The 22,683-nt window shown below is 39.3% G+C and overlaps 2 protein-coding genes across 3 annotated transcripts in view; both read left to right on the top strand.

Moving 5' to 3' along the window:
* sema4ba (sema domain, immunoglobulin domain (Ig), transmembrane domain (TM) and short cytoplasmic domain, (semaphorin) 4Ba) overlaps positions 1–12,352 on the top strand; it is a 34,798-nt gene extending 22,446 nt beyond the window's left edge. For both annotated transcript variants that reach the window (XM_026365267.1, XM_026365269.1), the window contains exons 3-15: positions 2,240–2,400; positions 2,587–2,649; positions 3,194–3,292; positions 3,744–3,855; positions 4,061–4,177; positions 4,455–4,612; positions 6,772–6,953; positions 7,373–7,523; positions 7,867–8,077; positions 8,177–8,292; positions 8,698–8,882; positions 9,008–9,099; positions 9,186–12,352. In XM_026365267.1, the coding sequence (XP_026221052.1) occupies positions 2,240–2,400; positions 2,587–2,649; positions 3,194–3,292; positions 3,744–3,855; positions 4,061–4,177; positions 4,455–4,612; positions 6,772–6,953; positions 7,373–7,523; positions 7,867–8,077; positions 8,177–8,292; positions 8,698–8,882; positions 9,008–9,099; positions 9,186–9,958 (2,420 nt within the window). In that variant the 3' untranslated portion in view covers positions 9,959–12,352. The remainder of the gene's footprint in view (positions 1–2,239; positions 2,401–2,586; positions 2,650–3,193; positions 3,293–3,743; positions 3,856–4,060; positions 4,178–4,454; positions 4,613–6,771; positions 6,954–7,372; positions 7,524–7,866; positions 8,078–8,176; positions 8,293–8,697; positions 8,883–9,007; positions 9,100–9,185) is intronic.
* Positions 12,353–12,973: 621 nt separating this feature from the next.
* Positions 12,974–22,597, top strand: zgc:162879 (ras and EF-hand domain-containing protein). The gene is made up of 17 exons (XM_026366602.1): positions 12,974–13,478; positions 15,213–15,365; positions 16,661–16,751; positions 17,086–17,181; positions 18,871–18,948; positions 19,044–19,159; positions 19,255–19,323; positions 19,878–19,959; positions 20,083–20,153; positions 20,260–20,449; positions 20,537–20,638; positions 21,457–21,601; positions 21,688–21,769; positions 21,878–21,992; positions 22,075–22,188; positions 22,307–22,383; positions 22,470–22,597. Exons 1-17 carry the CDS (start codon positions 13,168–13,170, stop codon positions 22,570–22,572), a joined length of 1,995 nt encoding a protein of 664 aa, XP_026222387.1. The 5' UTR covers positions 12,974–13,167; the 3' UTR covers positions 22,573–22,597.
* Positions 22,598–22,683: the final 86 nt, after the last annotated feature.

The raw sequence follows: 22,683 nt of genomic DNA, 5'->3' as shown, positions 1-22,683 counted from the left end.
AGCTAAAACAAAAAACTCAATAGTAATTTGCTTTTCCAGAGAGAATATTCAAGAAACCCTGGAACATCCACAGACCTCAGCTTTCATAGGGACTTTTTCTTCTGTAGGTTACTTCCAGTAAAACATGTGCTGTCTGTGGTTTGTCCTTTGTAACAGGGTCATTGTTCCTGACAGGCTCTTGTTGAGTTTTTCAACTACAATTTGTAAATGTTTGATATTATCTTCATGTAGAACCTCATTGGAAAAAGTCTCTGCACAACGGTAAGTGAAAAGATGGATGATAAATTAAAGGAAAAACTAACAATGTGTCTTGTTAGAGTGGTGGGCCACCTTCAGCATCAGCCTGTCATCATATACATTCTTTAAGTGTCTGCAGCTCATGACTGATAGATCAAAATACATCCTTCTTAGAGAGTGAAACTCTTGAAAGTAGTGAACATGTATTCTTTATAAGGTTTTCTGTTATAAGAGAAATACCAGATGGACAAGACTAGAATAAACTACTGTTGTACTATACTGTATGTTGTAGCTCTTCACTAGTGACATGGCTACTTGGCTCTGAAACTGTCTGTCTGTGGCTGCAGCAGATAAAAGCTGCTCTTCCACTTTTTAGTGCTTCTTCTGAACTGTCCTGTCTGTTTCCTTCTTCCTGTTGTACACCGCAACATTTCTGGGGCTGCATTGTCATGAAATGGCCCCTCAGGAATCAGCATCAGACCGTTAAAGAACAATGATGGGTTACTTTAGAAGTCTGTGGCAAATGCAGAGGGGAAGCTGGAATATGTTCAAGTAGGTTCAAGTAGGATACACTCTGTGATTTAGATTTTCTGGGGGGGGGGGGGGGGGGGCAGTCTGCACAATGTTTGACCTCTAGGAGTTATTCTATCCTGGTTTTGTGGTCTCGGGACTGTGGCATCTTCTACAGGGAATCTGGCTCCTAAATTGCAGGCAGTAAAATCCAAACAACGAGCTCAGAGATGCTACAATGCTCGTGCTTAATAACTGTTTATATAAAATTATTATTGATTAGAGCAGCATTGTTTTAAGGCTGACCAGCGGACTCTTTACAAACCAATTACTAATAGAGGACATGGCATTAAAATATAGCATTTAACAATTACCTGCACCTCGGTCAAAGAAAGAATTGTAAATCAATAACCTCCTACTAAAAGATGATTCATATTTTCCTTAAATTATTAGTGGAAAGCTTTGTAATGCTGCAAACCCTCCTGGATCTCTTAAAATGATACTGAATTAGGGTCCTCATTGTTTTTCTTTGTCAGCTGTGGTCTAAGTACGACAGTGATGATCTGAATAATTGTGTAGATATTCCTCTGTAAGTCCCCCCTTTCTTCCTGCCCACAGGGGCAGGAAGAAAGGGGGGACTGGTACCAACACTGAGCAGCACTCCATTTATCCTGTAACAGTAGTGAAAAGGGGAAAGAAAGGCCCCACTGGGTACCATGTACAGTATGCAGAGCAGAGCCCCATGTGGTTTTACAGACAGATTTAACTACAGTATGGCTCTCTGTTGCCGTGGTGATGGACTGCTGTTAACATGCAGTTTCCCCAAAGGAGAGGAAGTCTCTCAGCCTCCTCTACCTAGCCACTGAGGTGAGGTTATATCAGGTCGCATGTACTGCAGGGTACAAACCACATGCCGTGCTTATTGTTAGTAGTAATAATGACACTTTATTTTATCTGGACTGCATTGGTTTTATGTAGGAGAGTGCCATAACTGTAATTATTACCACCGACATGTGTGGTTTTAATCCAGTGTGAATCTGCTGTGTCTGTGAAAGTGAAAATTCAAATTGAGATGAGATGAGACAAATGAGATCAGCTGACAATAATCAAAGAGAGCTGACTTTAGCTTCACATAATAATGCATTAGGCTTTTCTCGGCTAACAGGTTGGAAGGTTTATGTCTGAAGGGGGCTGGTCTAAATCTAATTGTTTAAACATGTTTACTGACAGTCCTTCCCCCTTTCACATACAGAAAAAATACTTGTGTGTCGTACAAATTAATTAAAAATATTATTGAAATTCAGTGTGATTCCTTGAACTCAGTCCACTCCTTCTGATGACAGTAACCATTGATCATTAGCAACTCTTCATCGCTATATGATTTTTTTGACTTCAGTGGTTTTTAACTATCATAATGCACTGACTGATTTCCCCCTTTGTGCACAGCCTCAGCACATTAATTCCCAAATCGTCTGTGTCTGCTTCTGTCCAGATGCAAAGGAGAGGACAACCAAAAGTTTCTCCGTCAGTGGAGTCTACAACTACACCTCGCTACTCCTCAATAAAGAAGACAACATGCTGTATGTTGGTGCTCGGGAGATTCTCTTTGCTCTCAACCTCTCTGATATCAGCGCAGTCAAGCTACAAAGAAATGTAAGAGGCAATGTGCAAGCATCTGTAAAGTGCAGCGCCATATACAGTATACGATTTCAATATGAATAAAGTTAATAATAGGATCCCAGATGTGAATGTGGTTATAAATACGGTACAGTCCCGGAACACACCTCACTGTATATTTTATACCTGAAGTATGAGTCTGACCGTGTTTCTCTCTTCCAGCTCACATGGGAAACTCCAGAGATGAAGAGAGATGAGTGCAGTTTCAAAGGCAAAAACCTTCAAGTGAGTGAATTGCTGGTATAAATCTTGAACAGCTAAACTCAGAAGGCTCAAACTAAAACAAGGCAGGTTTGCCTTGTTAGTTAAGTTGACCATTGCTCGGCAAAACCCTCAAAATTCCCAGTTGAGTTTTAACTTTCTATTATACAGCAATAGATCTGACCCTTCCTTTGTTTTTCTGTCAGCCTGCTCCTCTGCCGCTCTTATATAAACACACAGGCATCAAACAGATATCAGAAAATATCAGTGTTTGTTTGGAAAATTATTTTAAAATTGCTGTTTTAAAAACAGCATGGCACTAAATAATGGGTGGAAATTAGATTTTGCTAATCCAATTATTTGATAGAAGCATTTTAGTTTGACAATTAGCTATTCATTGTAAACTATTTTAGAAGACTGTGGCCTCCAGAACATCTGTGATTGTTTTGTGACATTTGTGAACCCTAACCCTTGTTTGATTGGTTTGTTTATGTTAGTAGCTGTAAATAAACGTAAGTCCATATATTCATTTTCAACTATTTTTACAAATCCTGTGTTTCTAAATCAGACGGATTGCTTCAACTATATCAAGATTCTACTGCGTATGAACAGCACTCATCTGTATGTGTGTGGAACATACGCCTTCAGCCCCATCTGTGCTTACATAGTAAGTTTTTAATATGAAACACACATGCTGTTGATGTTGTAGTGATCAGCTGTGTGCACCTCGATCATAAGAAAGGTTGATGCAAGACATTATATGTGGTGTTTTATTTATTAGATTCTAGAAGAAGAGCATCTAAAATCTGATGCATGCAGCTTCCTGTCTCTCAGCCCACTTAGCAGCCTGGCTGAGGCCCAGATAGAATATATGTGCATTATTTTATTATCTCCTGTGCTGAAGGGAAATGGATCAAAATATTTAATGCATGTAATGAGATTATATAAACATTGATCCAGTTTTCAGTCCGTTTCTTCAAATTCTTTAAAGCCTTTTAAACTGATCCATAACAAACATAACAGGTTTGACCTGTGCTTCAGCAGAACTCGGACTGAACTTTTCCCTGTCAGAGGAGGTTACAGCTCTACTCTTTCACTAAATATGCTTATTTCTCCAGAACACTTCAAATTTTTCCCTCGTCAAGAGTGATACCGGGGAGATTGTCGCAGAGGATGGACGAAGCCGCTGCCCGTTCAACCCTGAGTACAAGTCCACGGCTATCATGGCTGGTAGGTCGATAAAATCAAACTTTGTTTGAATGTTTTTTGATTGACAGGAGCCACCGTGGGAATCAGGAAAATAACTACATAAAAGAGGTTGATATGGAGACAAACTGGAGTGCAATCTCTGGATTTCATTAGCTTGTATGACGCAGAAGCCCATTCCCTCGCAGTAAACACAGTGATTACACTAGGCTTCTTCTCTGTGTTGCAGATGGAGAGCTGTATGCCGGTACAGTCAGTAATTTTCAAGGAAATGAACCCATCATTTACAAGAGTCTAAGCCAAGGAACTTCTCTAAAAACAGAAAACTCACTCAACTGGCTACAAGGTACTATGTTAGGGCTACAAACCACTGCTTTTTCATGAAACCTTCTTATAACAATGTCTGCATTATATGATAACATATTTTATATTAGGTAAATAACATTCAAGTTATAAGTCTAGGGTTTTACAACAATATGCAGATTACAGATTATACAGATTATGTAGGTAAAAAGCACCTTTACCTGCAAATTACTGGAGTCCCTGATGCAAGTGGCTTTTCCATGTGCAGTATTGCATATGCTCTAGGCTGACAGTATTGTTCATGTTGGTTTTTCTTTCAGACCCGGCCTTTGTGGGCTCTGCCTACATACAGGAGAGCCTGCCCAAGGGCAATGCAGTGGGTGACGACGATAAGATTTACTTCTTTTTCAGTGAAGCAGGAAAGGAGTTTGATTTCTTTGACAACACCATTGTGTCACGCATTGCTCGCGTGTGTAAGGTGAGTGATGCTTGAAGGTAGATAGGCCATCTAAAGGGGCCTTTATACCTCTGGGATATACCTCCTGACATCCCCTTCTATGATAGATTCCCACTATAGGAATTTATCACAACATGTTTGTGTTTGTGTTTAGCATAAGCTCCTACACAGCTGCTTACAGTTTGAAAATGAGCAGTACTGTATATAACTCACAGGTTCTCTGGGTAGTAAAGCAGGATCTTTTGTTACAGAAAAACATTCCTTTCGCTTGCTTCACTCTTGATTCTTTCTCTTCAGAACCTCTACTCCCTCAATTCTTATCATGTTCCACCAAATATTTGTGTTCAGTCAGGACCCAGTAGCAGACTCAGAATGGCTTTTGGTAACTTTAGCACAAGGTCCATGCGCAGAAATGGATGATGACCTGCTGAAATAAACCTCCTAAACTAAAATCCAGACCTCACATAGTATTTGTTCATATGTGTCTTCTTCTGTAAACATCATTAAAATCATAGACAAGTCTCTATAAAAACGATCATGTTTATCACTATTCGAGGAGCTGATGGTTCGACGTTCACATTGGAGAAAATATGAGCAGTTACAGCTGTTGTATGTGGGCAGCAACAGCTGGTTTTTGTATTTCAAAACCGTCCTGTGAAACATCTAAAATTTGTTTTACTCTGATCGTCATTTTCAGATGCAAACTGTCTCCAGGTGTGTGTCTTCATAGTCACTGTGCAAACACATAAAAAGGCAACACACCACCTGATACAGTACATGAGTCAGATATACAGTAAACCCCAAGGTGGTACCATTGAAAACCCAACTGTGAATCACATTTGTTTTCCAGACAGACGTTGGCCAGAGGGTTATATTTTCTTCCTCTTCGTGTAATTATCCATTCAGTTTTTCCGTACAATCAGTTTGTGAACAATCATACCAGCTAACATTTAAATAAATAGTGACTCAGTTAGCATGTTACCCATAGGGAAGTGAGTAATGGATGGTCAGTTTTTGAAGTAGCTTCCTAAAGAAATGTGAACTTATGTGTTAATCCTCTGTTTGACTTACTATGTTGGCTGCAGTCCTTCTCTTTGTTTATTCAGATGTTAAGTACCCAGGTTCCACTTCATTGAGGCCAACTTTGGAATGATAAACAACGTTTTGCCCGAAACAAACAAAATAAAAGCATGTTCTCATTCGCATGATTGTTCTGTTTCCCAGGAGGAAGTCATTACTGCATGCCATATCCATGGCTTTTTGAACAGGGGCTGTTTTTAAATTGGATTAATGGATTAGATGCATTTGTTTCAATTATTCAAAAGTCAGTTTAAGCATAGTTTCCTTAATTATAAGCCTATGTTCTGCTTTGAGGACCAGAGAATATACCATATATTGATTATTAACTGCCTGGGGGGAATACTACTATTAGTAATTTCATTAGCTGTGATGTATAATTTCCCTTTACTTTAAATAATGTAAAGGGAAGTGAGTAATAGGTCAAATAAACATCTATAGTCACCTTCCAGAGGCCCGTACCTCCCTGTGGAATATGATCTGTTTGACAGTCACACATCACAACCAGTAAATCGCTTTTCACACTGTAGTTTGAAGATGTAGTATCTCCAGTTTGCTCAGATATTCTTTTGTGAAGGATATGTGAAGTCAAATTAATCTGCATGTCAAGAAGGTCCCATGCCACTCACATCACTTTGAAGGCTAGTGCCAAAGGCGCTGAATCACAGCGGTCGTGCCACCGAAGAAAGATTGTCAGGGAGTTTGTTTTTGTCTTTGTTTTTTCTTTGTCATTTAAACGCATTTAGTCTCTTCAAAGCTAAGAGTTTTTTATCTAAAGATGAACAGTATATTGTTTTCCTGACCTGCTGCCTTTACTGCCTCAGGATATAACTGTGTTACAGGCACAATTAATTTAGCTCATTATACCTTTTTTTTATGGAAGGGTGTTTTCCATTTAAACTACTTAAACTCAACACTTTTTTTACTCATGATGTTCTGTATTTTATACAGCACTCTATTATTTAAATCTTTTATATGACAGAATAAAGATTTATTTCAAGCTATCAACAGTCACCACTGCAAACAGGTGTCAATCACATATCTGTGCACCCTCTGCTGGCCACATGATAAAAGTCTTCACACCTACACCATTTATGTTGCAGGGGGACATGGGAGGTGAGAGAGTGTTGCAGAAGAAATGGACGACCTTCTTGAAAGCTCAGCTTTTGTGCTCTTTGTCTGATGATGGTTTCCCCTTCAACATAATCCAAGACATGTTTGTGCTAACTCCCAGCCCCGGGGACTGGAAGAACACTGTGTTTTACGGAGTCTTCACATCTCAGTGGTGAGTGGCTCTCCTAATTAAATCTTTATTTTAGAATTTTTACAGATTTGACAGGTAAAAGGAATAAAAACTAAAAAATAATTCTGCTAAACCACCTCTTTCAATCAGGGTGATCATTGACTAGGTTTGAGGACCCCAAGGTACTGGGTGATTGGTTTTTTCGTGAATGCTCACATTATTATTACATTAATTTTGTTTTTGAAAAAAAGGAAAATGTCCAAAAAAACATGCATCTCTGGAAAATGAAGAGAGGAGAAACTTTATATCTACCTTTCATTTGTAGTACAAAATTATTTTCTATACAAGTACTAACTAATATTAATCCTCTATACGGTCACAGACTGACTTCTTCAAGCTTAAACAAGAGTAAAATTAATTACAATTCAGTTTTCTTGAAATGCTTGTTCATGCCTTTTAAGGTACAAGGGGGCTTCGGGAAGCTCTGCAGTGTGTTCCTTCACTATGGACCAGGTGGAAAAAGCGTTCAATGGGCGATACAGAGAAGTCAACCGGGAGACCCAGCAGTGGTACACCTACAACCATCCAGTCCCAGAGCCTCGGCCTGGAGCGGTGAGTGCCCTCTGCTGGAGAACCACTTGACACATGTTGTACATGTCAGTACATAGCAGCATGTATTGTCAGCTCATATGTTCCTGTCTGCTCAGCAGTCACTTCCTCAATTTTGACTGGTGATCAAGGCTTGAGTTGATATCTTGCTAGCCTGGCGTCCTCTCGTTCTAAATATGATTCTTATCAAACCTCCTGTTGTTTTCATTTCCTGACAGTCTTATCAGTTGAATGAATCCTTGAAAGATGTTAAATAAAAAAGTAACAAAGAGGTTGTGCACAGCCACATTTATAATGAATGGAAAGAATATATATGAAAATGTAACTTGATATGTTGCCTCCACAGTGTATCACCAATGCTGCTAGAGAGCAGAGCATCTCCTCCTCACTGCACATGCCAGACAAGGTGCTGAATTTTGTCAAAGATCACTTTCTGATGGACAGCGTGATCCGCAGCCAGCCTCTCCTGCTGAAACGTAACATTCGCTACACCCAGATCGCCGTCCATCGAGTCCAGGCAGGACACAAGGCCTTTAATGTACTCTTCATTGGCACAGGTAAAGGACTCCTCATTGACATTCAAAGTAATCCTACATTAACATTTACAATGGCTTTAACTTAATTTCAAGTTATGATGTGTTTTTGTTTTGTTCTAGATGATGGACGGCTTCATAAAGCCATTAATATCAACAACAAGATGCACATCATTGAGGAGTTGGTGGTCTTCCGTGATGCCCAACCTGTGCAGCACATGGAGCTGGACACTGCAAAGGTAAAGTGGATTGCTGTGAGAAATTAGCCCAGTTTGTTTTACCGAGCTTCCTCATAGCCTGAAATAATAGCAGCCTCGGTAAATGCATTTATTGGTAGTTTAGAGGCTCCATGAGCCATGAAGAGTCGCACACTAAAGCAGACCTTGTGTTTAATGAGCTAATTGCATTTAACTTTCTCTCAGGGGATTTGTATACAAATGTGGCTTTAACAGCTGGATTTGTAACACTTCTTGAATCCTTGTGTTTCACTGATTAGAAAAAACTAATTTAAAACTGGAATAAGCAAAGTGCATTGTATTTAGATCAGGGTCACATAAGGAAGATTGAGGAGGAAAATAGTAACCCAATAACTGTATTTGGGACACTTTCTTCCTGCCCCCTGCTTTGTCATCTCTCCTTCACAGGGTCAGCTTTACGTTTCCTCTTTCTCTGAAGTGGTGGAGGTCCCAGTAGCTAACTGCACAAATTATCAGAGCTGTGGGGAATGCATCCTCTCCAGGGATCCTTACTGTGCCTGGAACGAGAGGCAGTGTGTGGATGTCAGACAGGCTTCTACGCGGCCTGTCCTTGACAGGCTTTCTGCAAGGAGGTGTGTATACCTCTGCACAATAATCTTTATGCAGCTAAATACTTAAGGCAGACATTGATGTAATATGTGAATATGAGATCACGAGAGTCTACATTTGAAAGTTTCTGATTAAATGTGTCTTCTAGTGCCTGGAAGCAGGATGTAGAGAATGCAGACACATCAGCTATTTGCAGCAAGACAGTGCCAAACCCACGGTCCGCTAAGACTCCACTTACACGTAAGTGAACTCGTCTTCGTTGTAAAGTATTACCACATAAGGCAGTACAGCTTATTTTATGAAATCTCTGCCTTACCTTTCCACAGAAACGTCTCCGTGCCAGGTGATCATTATTCCAGCCAACACGTTCAAAGTACTGCCTTGCAAACTGCGCTCTAATTTGGCTGAAAGGAGTTGGGAGTTCAGTGAGAGTGCAGGTCACTTCCATTACCCCAGCCCAGAGGGTGGGCTGGTGGTAGTAGCTCAAGCTGACAGGCAGGAAATCTATGAATGCTGGTCAGTGGAGGAAGGCTTCAGACAGCTGCTGGCAAACTACTGCGTTAGGGGCGAGGCCAAGCAGGAGAGCACCACCCTGACAGGCCGTTCACGTATACCACAGATCCCCGAGGAGGAGATTATCATCCTGCCAGGACAGGCCCGCTCGCCGCAAATCAACACTAAGACCTACTGGAATGAGCTGATCGTGGTTTGCGCCCTCTTGGCATTTTCCCTGGTGGTCTTCTCTTTGTTTGTGATCTACAGGAACCGAGACCACATGAAGTCAATGCTCAAAGAGGGAGAGTGCCCCAACATGCAGCAGAAGAAGTCCAGAATAGTGGTGAAACCGGCTGAGAACTTGCCGCTCAACGGCAGCACAGTCACGTCATCTGTGTCAGATCACAAGGGCTACCAGACCCTCAATGACAACTACATCTGCAGCACTCCACCGCAGGAGTGCTCGTCGCCCGACAACAGCAAGAGCTTCTCAGAGTCGGAAAAGAGGCCTCTGAACTTTAAAGAGAGCCATGTAGAAATTTCTCCAGCGTGCCCGAGGCCACGAGTCAGACTGGGCTCTGAGATTAAGGACTCTATAGTGTGAGACTGGCTTCATAGGTTACAGAGTGACTCCTTTTAAACTGAAAGGGAAGAGTGCACTTAATGAGAAAGACAATATCAGAGGGAAAACTGAGGAACATGAGACTCTTTCATTAAACAGATTTGCACTTTGTCTTTTTTTTTTTTTTTGTCCTGTCCCCGTGGTCCATATACATTTCATTTCCCTCTCAGTCCTCTTTACTCAAGTGCATTCAGAAGCAAGCTGAAGACTTTTGCCTTTAGACTACTTTCAGATATGGCTCACGGGAATGTAACAAGCGTTGAGGTGGCGCTGGAACAATAATTCAGCGATTGAATTTCACAGCATTGCCACTCCGCCCATACACCTAATTCAGTGGTGATGCTTTGAAAGGCAGAGTGATACTCAAACATGTTCCCACTAACAGCTGACATGATGGTGTTTCCTGTTTTATTTTCATTCTGTCATCTGGTAAGAGCCTACTCTTCGCTGAGGCTATGCACTATGACTACTGTACTGTAGCAAAGTAAACACCCACTACTAAGCCAGTGGAGGACAAGAAATAAAAAAAAAGGTCCTGTCACAGCTTCTTAGATATGTTGTGTGCACTCATACAGGTATACTCATTGTTTAGGCTGACATATAATGTAAAAGGAACAGAGTTCGGAGAGTTGCACTGAGATTAAGGAGGTCGATCAAAAAAAGAAACCATCATTTACTGTATAAAGTGAAAGAAAACAAACACAGAGTCACCTCAGTGGAAATCTGGAAACTCTTAACACCTCGCTACACATGAAAAAATACATATATATAATCATAAATTAAGACAGAAAAATGCTTTTGTAAGTATTGGTATTATTAGTCGGATATAAAAAAAAAAAGCCTGACTTTTATCAGGGTTTTCTCTCAACAAATGTGATAAAGGGAAAATGATCGTTGCAGGTATTATTATGCTGTTCTTCGTGAGATAGGCATCCTATGCAAAGCAAACAATGTGAAGTGGGGCAAACACCAAGATAACCTCACCTCGAGACTGCAAGCACAAAGGTGGAGGCGCTGTTAATTACTTTAGGATCAGTGGCACTGCAAACACTAAACCACGTGCACACACACACACACACTCTCGCTCTCATCCCACTAACTGTAAGTATGCAAGAGATTTTAGCCATGTTTAATGTATTTTAGGGAGGAGAATAATGGGCCGTGATAAATGATTATAAATATATGATTGTGTGGCCAAAGGTTTCTTTCACCAGAGAGACATTTAATCATCACAGTCACTGTTCAACGTTTTCAATATCGTTATCACTTTTCACGATGTGAAATAATACTAAAACATTTAAAAACCACACCTATTCATATTCTGATTTAGGTAACACACATCTGTATAGCCTCAATTTTAATACACATATTAAAGGATGAGTGGTGCATAGATTGAAGAAAATAACTTCTGCTTGCTTAAGTGGTTTTAAAGGCAACCATAAAAGCAATAACTTTCACTCATCCAGTAATAAACAGAAGAGTTGTGAATTTCAGTTATGTCCACGACCCATATTGGTGTTCAGAAATTTATGAATTATAAACCATAGTATGCAACTTGAAAGCATTTTCCTTGTCACACAAATTAAGTCTTACTTGAGTTTGGCTCTAGTATTGTAATGTGGTCCGCAATGTAAAAGTTTCTAAAAATGCAGGAAGGCATACTGCTTGACTCAGACTGCACAGGATTTGCACATGATGTTGAAAAGCCTTAGTCCAAATGCAAGTTATGGGTTTGATAACAAATCTGCCTTGGGGTAAAGGGACAATGCCTTCTGGAACAATTATCGAGAGACGTGCCTCTTGAGACAATAAACTAACCAGGTTGTAGTGCTGTAGAGTCAAATGCTTCACTGTAGTCGGGACAGGACTGGCCATGCTCAGAAACATGAGTGAAAACATAGAATACATGTAATTTAATACGATCAGCGTTGTACAGTATGTGCTCATGAGTTGTTTTTTTTTTTTTGTTACGGTGGCTCCAACCTCAGTCAGGGACTAAATTTTATTCTGTAGCACATAAACAACCACTGGCTGATTTTTAAAATATTGAATTATAGATTGTAAGCATTAGTATTACGTTACGTTTCTTGTAGATGGCACTGCAAAAATGAATTTCAACGACTGGTCGGCTCTAATCAATCAATCAATCATGCAGTATGAAAGATTCACGCTTAGACTGTTATCAAAAAAAACAAAAATAGCAGCTTCTGATGAAGTTGCTGTCATCAAAACGTTACTGAATTTGCTAAGTGCAGAACAAATATAACGTGGCAGTGATTTAGTAACATATGTGCAGGTACTGAACATGCTTATTTGAAACTTATTAGAGCCACAGTGAAAGTATTGTTGTCTGCTCTCTCTTAACGAACCACTATAGTCAGGCCTTCTATTCGTGACAGTACAATTTGCTCTGACTCTTGTCGACATGTATTGTAAGTAAAGAGTTTTTATGTAAAATTGTTTTGTAAATTCAGCTGCCAATGTAAAAAATATTGTGAATTGTATTTTTTTGTATAATACATCACTACTGTTTTTTGTATTGTATATAAAAGCACTTTATTTTAATTTTTCAAATAAAGATCAAATGGATACTTTTTTTTATTGGACTGGCTCGTGATTTTATGTAAATGTCTTTTAACGGTGCTCGATTTCTTGTTATAATTCACACAAACACTGAAACAGCTTTGTCTTACTGTCATGTTTTGATATTGGCCTTTATGAATTGCTTGCAAATGATGCTTCCTATGGATGTAATGGGGGACAAACATATATACAAATATAATGTTTCAGCTTCCAAATGAGTCCCATTAAGCTGCACACTTTTGGATTTGAAACACTTAATAGACATATTCAGATACTTTTAAATAATAGTGCACAACTCTCTTAAATGCAAATCAAAGCAGCTGCTCGTAATGTGAAGAAGTAGAACTAAGCTGTGGCATTTTTTTTTTTTTTTTTAAGTTTTAATCACATAAGGTGGAGTCAGAAACACACTCTGCAAACTGAGGGGGAACAAAGAGGAGCGTGATAAAAGTCACACACCTGAAAGACAAACAGAGCCAGTGAACGCACCTCCAGCATGAAGCCACTTCACTGACTCGGGTCCCAGCGACTCTCAGAGGGGGTTTCTACTGGTGAGAGAAGCGGAGGTTCATTTTAACTTGACTTTTTTTTTTTTTTAATCCTTCATTATGGACCGAACCAGCCTTCGGAGACTGTTTTCTGCTTGTGACGTGAACAAGTCCGGGAAGATTGAGTACGAGGACTTCACCGTGGTCTGCCGGGAGCTCGGGGTCCCAGAAACCCAGACGAAAACCCTGTTCGACAAGTTCGACGCGGACGAAGACGGATTCATCGACTACAGCAAGTTTTCGTCCCGGTTTCAGGAGGTTTCAGAGACGCTGGACCTGGCGTCTTTTGGCGCTGGGTCGTCCCAGAACCAGGGCGGTCCGTGGGAAGAGTTTGTCGGAAGAATGGATGCGGAGTATCTGCTGTCTGAAAGGTACAGAAGCACCGGACACCCGCTCGGCAACAGCTAGGTTAGCTAGTTAGGTTAGCTAGGTTAGCTAGTTAGGTTAGCTATGTTAGCTAGTTATGTTAGCCAGCGGCTACTGTTTGTCTAACGTTGTTTAACTGTCAGCTGCTCTGGAACCGGTTCCTCATCGTTTTCTACAACTTATTTGTTTTGTTCTACCTGAAATGATGAGTTACTTTAAAGTGAAGCAGCATAAGAAACAGAAGCACTAGTAGCCGCTTAATTGAATAATTAAACTAACGCAGACAGGCTACAGGTGTGTAACATCTCGATTTGAGTGGAAGAAGCTGCGACTTGTCCTTTATTAAATAAACGATGACATAAACATCATAAGGTTCCTCATGTTTTTCTACTACTGGTCTTGGGTGGAACTAATGTTAGTGGGTCCTAACAGGTGGAGGTGTTTGTGCTGTTTCAATGGGCGGATCCCAATTCTCTTAATTGCACCCACGTTTCCTTCACTTGCCTTCTTTCCTTGTGTCTTCCCTCCCGCTTAAGATACATGGAAGAATTCAAGGAGAGAGGAAGCTAGGAAGTAGTGCTTAATTTGATCTTGTTCAAATACTCTTTAGGATAACAAGTTGCTGTCTGCACAGATGTTTTTATTTATTAAACTTGCATTTTTACTATCCTCAGTGTGTGGTTTTTAATTGACACACTTGTTGACAAACACATTGATCTTTTGCATTATATTCACATTCTCTTTTCACATTGATGTGAGACTGAGCCAGTTTTAGTTTTGGAGACCAGAAGTAACAACTGAAACGGAAACAACTTCAAGCTGTTATAATTTTTTGAGCATTTCAGTCTTTCTTAAATTGTCTTTGCAGATCTCAAAATATGGATGAGCATAGCTGATAAACTTTTGCTACATGGATTGTCAGGTGTAGCACATCTTAAATATGTGTGGCAAATTATGTCAACTTCTAGATCTAGGATTATCAGTTCATTTTAAGGGGATATTGGAGATGGATGGTATTGTCATAGTATGAATGTCATTGAGATGTTTCAGTCATCTCACTGACTGATGAGTTTGAGGCTCTGCCGTCTTCAAAGAAGAGAAATCTCGGTCTTCACTATCAAAGACTGATCTTGACAACACAGGGTTGTAAAAGTGTCGTAGCTTGAACAAAGAAGATTTCTGAAAGTTTGCTGATGCTCACCAGACTGGAAGGGGTTACAAAAGAATTTCTAAAGAGTTTGGACTCCAGTTCGACACCAATTTACATTAAGTACATTTACATGGACTAAAGTAGCTGGGTCCAGTTGACTTTCTTAAGAAAGCTAATTTCTTAAGTGTCATGTAAACAGGAAACCTGGTTACCGTAATTGGGGTAGGGGATTAAAAGAACCTGATTACACGTAATAATATCGGCTTTCTACAAGAGCACATGTGCAGGACAAAGGCTGCAGACACTTACTGCTCTACTACTATCAGCTGAGAATTGCTGCTGAATGAAAGGAGAGATCATGCAATCTCGTTTTTGAATAAAGTAGCCCCAACATGCAGTTAAAGTAAAACTGAAACCAACAGAAATAAATAAATAAGTTCATTTTACTGTACACTTTCTGTCTTCCACTGTAGGGGTATAGTGGGTGAGTATGTGTTGGTAGAGAATTTGTGTTGGGTGCAGTGTGACTTTCACAACACTGCAGTGACCGGTTAATTGATGGTAGTGAGTATTTGTTTTTCTATTATAGTTTCAGGGAGCAGCTGGCTGATCTTTACCAGGTCATTCACTCCTCTGCAAACATAACTCTACTGCAGCAGTATGAAGAAATGATTCACTCTCTAATCAGCCAAAGCCTGGACAACAGACTAGAGTGTGAACAGCTGGAGACCAGTTTGAAGCGGTAAGAAAAGAAGACATGGTTTTATTCTGGCATCTTAATCATTTTAATAATAAAACTAACTAATTAGAGTTATCAGGTGATGGCATTAGATGATGGTATTTAAAAGTGAATTTTCAACACTAAACTTGTTGAAAATTAGTTTTCTGCTTTGCAACATGTATTGGTATGGTTTTTTTGTTTTTTCACTACTAATTCACATGATTGTTTAGATTAAACAATCATGTGAATTGTCATGACCACAGCGGTGGTGATGTACTGGATGTAAGTAATGGGGCCAATAAATATGTTTGGATTTTATCTGAGGCTAAAACCTCTACTGCACTATCTGAGATGATCATATGAACATGTCGGTGACTGAGTGTAAATTCAGTCTTAACATTTCCTTTAGCCAGGTTCTAGTAGCCACCAGCTCCTGGTGGAAGGCGGTGATGAAGAAAACTTTTAAATCCTAAAAATTGTAATTAAGTGTTTAGTTTCATAACACACGTTAAGACTTCACAGGATTCTTGTGAGTAGTGTGAAGTCTACCACAATGTTTACATGTTTTCTCTAAAGCTAAATAAAAAAAAATCAAAAAATGTCTTAAGGTAGTCAAACCATCGTGTGTAGTCTCAGTATAAAATTACCAATAATTATGGTAAATCATGAACTTGATCATTTATTCCCAGATTCAATATGTTCCTTTAGAATATTGAGGTCACTCTGATGTAGTTGTAATTTAAAAGATGGGTAAGATTTCTCTTGTTACTAATATTCTGGCTCAACACATGTAAATACTGTGGATTATATGAAAAGAAAGCACAAAGCTTTTATCTAATTTTTTTACTGTGAAGTGGTCCTTGGTCCACTGAATTTCACTCACAGACTGTGTCTAAGCTCTTCTTGTGGTTCAGTAAGCATGTCGCATGAGAAAGGTGACATTCCTTATGTAAGGAAGTAGGAAGTATTAAATGTGCTGTTCTTGTAATCCTTCAACAAACTGGTTATCCCCATCTATTGTACTTGAGTTTCAGTTCTGTCGACCTGTAATTATCAATTAAATGTTGTTAGTGTTGAAACTTGAACTAAAATAATACTTGTGAACATAATGGAAAAAAAAAATTTCACGAAGTTTGCAGCATACTGAAAGTCAAATAGAAGTAGAATTAAAATATAGATATTAGATGAATGGATTTTTATTCCACCATATATATTAATCTCTTACTTAATCTCTGACTACTACTGGCAAATCTGCTTTAAATCAGCAGCAGTGAGTCTGCCATCACAAAGGTAAACATGCTTCTCTGTTTAAACAGAGCTGAGGAGATGAACAACAGTCAGCTGGCAGAACTAGAGGACGATATACAGCAACAACTTGCAAGAACAGAGGAGAGAGTGAGAGATGAGGTGAGTGGAATACAGCAGGTTATATAGTGGACTGTTCCCCCTCTGACTCATATTTATAACGAATGCAGGTTAAATGTACCAAACCAGATGTAGGCTGTTTATTTAATCAAACATTGCAAAGCATTGAACTAAGATTAATTGCATTTCACAGTTGTGTGAAGTTTTCTACACATTGGTCACTTGTTTTTTGTGAACTACCTGCATATTTGCAGTGCAGCACACACCAGCAGGCTACATGTCTCCTCACAAAGACCCTCTGTAAAGTCAGATGAAAGCCTCTTTTCAAGACCTGAGCTGGCCTGCACCTCTAATTGCTGTGGTGTCGTGTTTGTAGGAGCGTAAGAAAATGGAGGGAATTATGGCTACTGTGCAAAGGAAGCATGAAAATGAGGTGGCAGACCTGCAAGCAACCATCGACAGATTGTTAAAGGTAGGTTTACCTACACAGCATGTATTTACCTTGTTCTTACGTTAAACTGATTGAGACCGGCATGAAAATACATTTACTGTACCCAAAAACTCCAGTATGTGTAGCTGTGTAGTTCAGAGAAAGCCCCGCTATACCAGCTGAAGTATTTTCACTTTTTTTTTATTTATTTTTTTTGTGACCTGTCAAAGCATATCATTAGACACATGTTAAGGTTGTTGGATGTCAGGAGCACATCTACATTTCATTGAGAAATTTCAGTCACCACAGTTGAGAAAGACAAGCTCTTTCATGGCAGTCAAATGCATCTGAAAAGTGTCTTTAGTGACCCCTTGTGATCTAATCTTGCTTTTCCACTCTCATTAGTTATTGTAGTGAAAATGTGACTAATGCCATGCTGAAAAAGATTATACACTGGTGGTCAACTATACACTGAGAGGATTGTAATGGCATGCAATGGGGGAAAGTATGAAAATGAACAAGGGAAATTCTAACAATGCAAAAAAGACTAGAAACTTGCTCCAGTGCAGTCAAATTTATTCATTTAAATGAGGAACAGGGTATGAAATGTTTCCTTTTGGTTGTCAGTTATTTACCTCACCTTATTAGACACTTGATTCACCCGCTTACTATACTAGCTCCCACTTTGTAAACTTATAATCCAGCAACTTTTATTCAGCAACAGTCAGGTTGGTTTCATATAGAAGCTGATGTGAAATATTCCTAGGTCCCTCTCACAATTACATGTACGATGGTGTCTCAACACACAGTCTTACACCCCCCCTACTGTACTTCCCTGGATTACTGCTTTTTACTGTGTATAAAATAAAAAACAAAACAATTTATTTAAAATAGTAGGTTTGATTTTCTTTGTATTCAGCAGATTGGACAATGCCATCACTGGCAGCTTGTTTTCTCCCACAAATTTTCAGAGCAAATGAGAGTTGCTGAAAGTGAAGACCGACATCAGGCAATTGAAAAAAAGCCTCAGTGACCTCCTCAGTCACATGTTGGATAACACTTCCACAGTAAACCTGTTCCCAGAAGTCATGTTCATATTACAAAGTAAATAAACATGACTTGAGCTGTAGATGCATTGCAGTAGTCTCCTATTCATTACAGAGATGGAGCAAACTTTTCCATTGGTTGAGTAAATAAACATAAATTCAATAACTATTCGTATTATTTCAATGATCCTATCAGCAGGTGAAACCTGATGCTGTAGTAAAAATTAGCAACTACTCTTGAGGCACCTGCAGCAGGTCCACTGTAAACCTGACACACAATAGCTTCAATTCTACCTCTAGTATTTCTACAAACAGAAAAATAGCATGTGGCTCAAATGTCTTACACCACAGCTGACAATGACTGGAAAAATTGGGCTAATATATACTGGTAGAGTATATATTAGCCCAAGGCTGGTAGAGGGCAATACAGAGCCTGCAATACCAGAAATATGTTTAGGGCAGTTTTTAAATTTGTAACAGTTATCAGAGACCATTAATGAGTCTTTATTTAATTGTGTAATGTCCTGCCCAGTATACCTGTCATAAATGTAAGGATCAACATCTGCAGGTCCAACTGGTAGAAACAGCTGCTGCTGTTACGTTGTTTACCAATAGATGGAACTGTGGATCTGGAAATTCAACAATTTAAAACACAAATTACCTTCTGTAAATGTCTTTTCTCAAGAGCCAAGAAGACTCTGAATTCAACAGTTCAAAGAAGGAGCTACTCAGACTGAACAAACAAATCAGCGATCTCACACAGGTACGTCATATTTGAAGTGATATGAAGTTTCAATTTAACTAAAATGGGTTGTATGTTGTGTATTATTGTTCGTTATTTAATTAACCTCCTCACAGGAAAATGAGCATCTGCGAGCTTCTCTGCTACAAGCCCAGACAAACATTGCCGTCCTGCACTCAGAGCTGGACAAGCTGAAGAACATGTATGCAGATCAGAAAGCTCAACATGAAAGGTAAGCACTGTCGCAAAACCACGATACACAAAACGGGATCTGGCAGCTCATAGAATTTACTGATTTTTTTTTTTTTTTTTTTTTTTTGCTTGCAGAGAAACGGATGATTTGAAGAGGATGGTTGCAGAACACCAGTCATACTCCAGTCAGATTCAGATCCTCCAGTAAGTGAGTTTTTGTGTGTATGCGTGTTTAATCAAAAATTCAAGTACAAAAACAGATTTGGTATTTAAAAACGTGTTTCAGAAAAGTTCAGTACTATTCTTTTGTGAACCAGCCCTTTAGTGGTGCATATGTAGCCAGACAGAAAGTCTTACACTTAAAATACAAAGGACATATTTTGGTCAAAATTATAACATGAATTATTAATGTATTTGTCAGTAACTATAACTTAGAGACAAACAAAGAATGACAGTATAGTAACAGGCAATTTTAAAACATCCTTATAAATAGTTGGTAGAAACCGTCATACAGTTGCACTGTAGTATAAAATATTTAAATAGTGTTAGGAGCATTTCATATTTGTTATTTGTATGAACCAAATTTTACTTAATTACTTTAAGTCATGGTGTATTTAGTAGACAATGGAGGCTGTAAGTTCAGTACACAGCAAAGTAGTGCAGTGTGGCCAGATTAATCCTGATAGTCATTAAGTTGACAATACACTAAACATACATGTATCTGACCCTGTGTTGTATTTTCTTAAATGCACCATTAGGGAAATGAATAAGAAGCTGTATGACAGTAATGATGGGCTGCGCTCTGCATTGGCTAGTGAAGTTGTTGCATCTAAAAGGAGGGTGAGTCCCTTGATAATATATTTCCTCATTCACTTGTTGCACATTAGGTAGGTGCTAACAATTAGTTGTTTTACTAGTTCCAAGTCTTTGTTTCCTCCTTGACATTCCTAATCTACTCAACAGCTGTCTCCCCAAAATGAAATCCCAGCTCGAAGGATGAAACCCCTCAGACAAAGCACGCTCAACCACAGCAGGTGTGTGTTTGTGTTTTTAACACACCCCTACCATTTTTTTTTTTAATGACTTGTGTGAAATTAAGTGTCACAGCTAAAGCCGGTGTGTGTTGGTGCTTTGGTGCAGCTCCGAGCAGGATCCCAGCAAAATGACCTACTCTCATGTGGCCACCTGGGCTGACAAGTACCTGGACAGTGGAGTGTCTCTGCCAATGGACACAGCTGAGAGCTCAGGCAGCGATTACGACAGTGATGACAGTAGAAGCTCGGTGGAAACTGTGCATCACAGTTATTCCCATGTCCCGTCTGATGTGGAGGTCAGAACGTCGGGGTCAAATTGTAGGTCACATAATGCCGATGTATTAATGGACCACCAGCACTTTTAATTTTTGTGTCTTCTACAGATATCAGAAATTCATTCTGAGGCTGCATTGTCAGTGGCTCCTAGCAGGGCGAGTTCCATTGCATCATCCCTAAGAAGGCGTTTGTCTGCTTTTTCCACAAAGGTAAAATGGTTTTGACCTTTAATGCTTAAGACCTCCCAAGGAACTTGCTATAAGTTAAAACTCAACTTGGTTGAAAATGTTTAATTACTTTAATTCTGACCAAATATCTTTAAAAACAGTGACATTGCTAACACACTCAACTAAGATGGTTGTGGACATGGTAAACATTACACCTGCTTAACATCTGCATGTTGGCTTGCTGACCTCTGCATTTGGCATTTCAGTGACTTAACAATTAAGGTTTCACCGTGCAAATGGAGCAGCCAAAGACAGATGTAGCTGCTGGCTGGTCTCGATATGAGGGTAATTTGTTACTGTAGAAATGTGAAAATACAGAAATCCACATAGGCTAATTATTCTTTTGTGCATCCAAGCAGTAGCCAACAGTGATTGGCTGTGCCCACAAAGATAAATGCAGCTGCTGTCAAAGGTTAAATTTGAATTGAGTATACATTTAGTCTTAAGATGTCAAGAAGGGGTACATATAACTGATGTTTCTAAAAGCATGAAGTGACTATATTTCAGCATGGAGCAGTTACTAAATACATGAATTATAGTTGTTGAAATGCTGTTACATAGTTATCCATACATAGTTGAGTGAACCAAATTTTGGATAATTTCTCTGGAAAAAAGTGACAACAATGTGAAAATGTAAAATAAAATACTTAACATTTTCAACCAAATGTTAAAACCTAGGTTATCGTCTATTGATCTACAAACAACAAATTTAGTTGAATCAAATGTAAAACCAAGGGTTCACTTATTAATGGTTCACATGAATTTGGGTAAGCTTGTTATCTTCTGTTCCATTTACACAGCCACTAGAAGCAGACATAGAAGAAACCGAGGAACCCACTCCAATGTACCGTCTGGTTCTAGCTGGAGACGCAGGAGCTGGAAAGTCCAGCTTTCTCCTTAGACTGACGCTCAACGACTTCAGAGGAGACATTCAGACAACACTGGGTGGGGGCCAAAGCAAATGTATCCTATTCAAAACAACACTGAGACATTTGGATTTCAGACATTTTAATCAGCTTTTTGCTTCTCAGGGGTTGATTTCCAAATGAAGAGGATGCTGGTGGATGGAGAGAAGACAAGTTTGCAGATATGGGATACAGCTGGGCAGGAGAGGTAGTTCAGTGATTCTCAAAGTAGTAGCAACAGGGAAATATAGTATAATCAATTAAAAAATGTTTACATGTTTTTATATTAATGGAAAATACTGTTTTTGTATGCTAGGTTCCGTAGTATTGCTAGGTCCTACTTTCGAAAAGCTCACGGAGTCCTGCTGCTGTATGACGTTACCTCAGAAAGCAGCTTCCTTAATGTCAGGGCATGGGTGGATCAGATTCAGGTAGCTGGAAATGCTGACTAACGCGCGTAATGACGTGCCGAATAATTGTCAACTACATTTACATGTTTTTGTTTTTATGCAGGATTCAACAGATGAGAAAATCCCCATGTGTGTTATTGGAAACAAGGTGGATCTCAGAGAGCAGCTTGCTGAAGGAAGCTGTGTGAGCAGTTTGCACGGAGAGAAGTTGGCAAAGGTGTGTGTTTTTTTTTTTTTTCCCCAACTCCCCTAATAGAAAATGTTTATAGACACCCACCCTCCCAGGTGTCTAAATAAACCAACTGCACTCAGGTGTGACGATGCTTTTTACGCAGGCATACGGCGCCTTGTTCTGTGAAACGAGTGCCAAGGAGGGAACCAATGTTGTTGAAGCTGTGCTTCATCTAGCAAGGTAGGAGGTCAGAGAGACGGCTTGAGTTTAGTGTTTTCATTGACAAACCATGGCAACATTTCTTTTTTTTCTCTTCACTTTTCCAGAGAAGTAAAGAAAAATGTGAAACTGAGGCCCCAGTCAGATTCTCAGGTCAGACTCAGTCAAACCAACTCAAAGAAGACCCTTAACAGCTGCTGTGGACTGTAGGTGATTTATGAAGAAACAATGAAGGATGCAGTTCTTTTTATTTTGTGATAAAGAACTTAATTTTAATGGTTTTAATCTTTTGAAATATTTAACTCAAATCTTAAATATATT

This window comes from Anabas testudineus, chromosome 6 (genome assembly GCF_900324465.2).
Source record: "Anabas testudineus chromosome 6, fAnaTes1.2, whole genome shotgun sequence".
NCBI lineage: Eukaryota > Metazoa > Chordata > Actinopteri > Anabantiformes > Anabantidae > Anabas > Anabas testudineus.
This window is presented reverse-complemented; position numbering and strand designations above follow the sequence as displayed.

What these genes read in the sequence shown, in the direction of transcription:
- zgc:162879 (XM_026366602.1), top strand. Translation starts at nt 13,168, where the DNA reads ATGGACCGAACCAGCCTTCGGAGACTGTTTTCTGCTTGTGACGTGAAC. An exon ending in GATACAGCTGGGCAGGAGAG is followed by an intron (nt 21,770 to 21,877) that starts GTAGTTCAGTGA and finishes TTTGTATGCTAG; the next exon opens with GTTCCGTAGTATTGCTAGGT. An exon ending in ACGGAGAGAAGTTGGCAAAG is followed by an intron (nt 22,189 to 22,306) that starts GTGTGTGTTTTT and finishes CTTTTTACGCAG; the next exon opens with GCATACGGCGCCTTGTTCTG.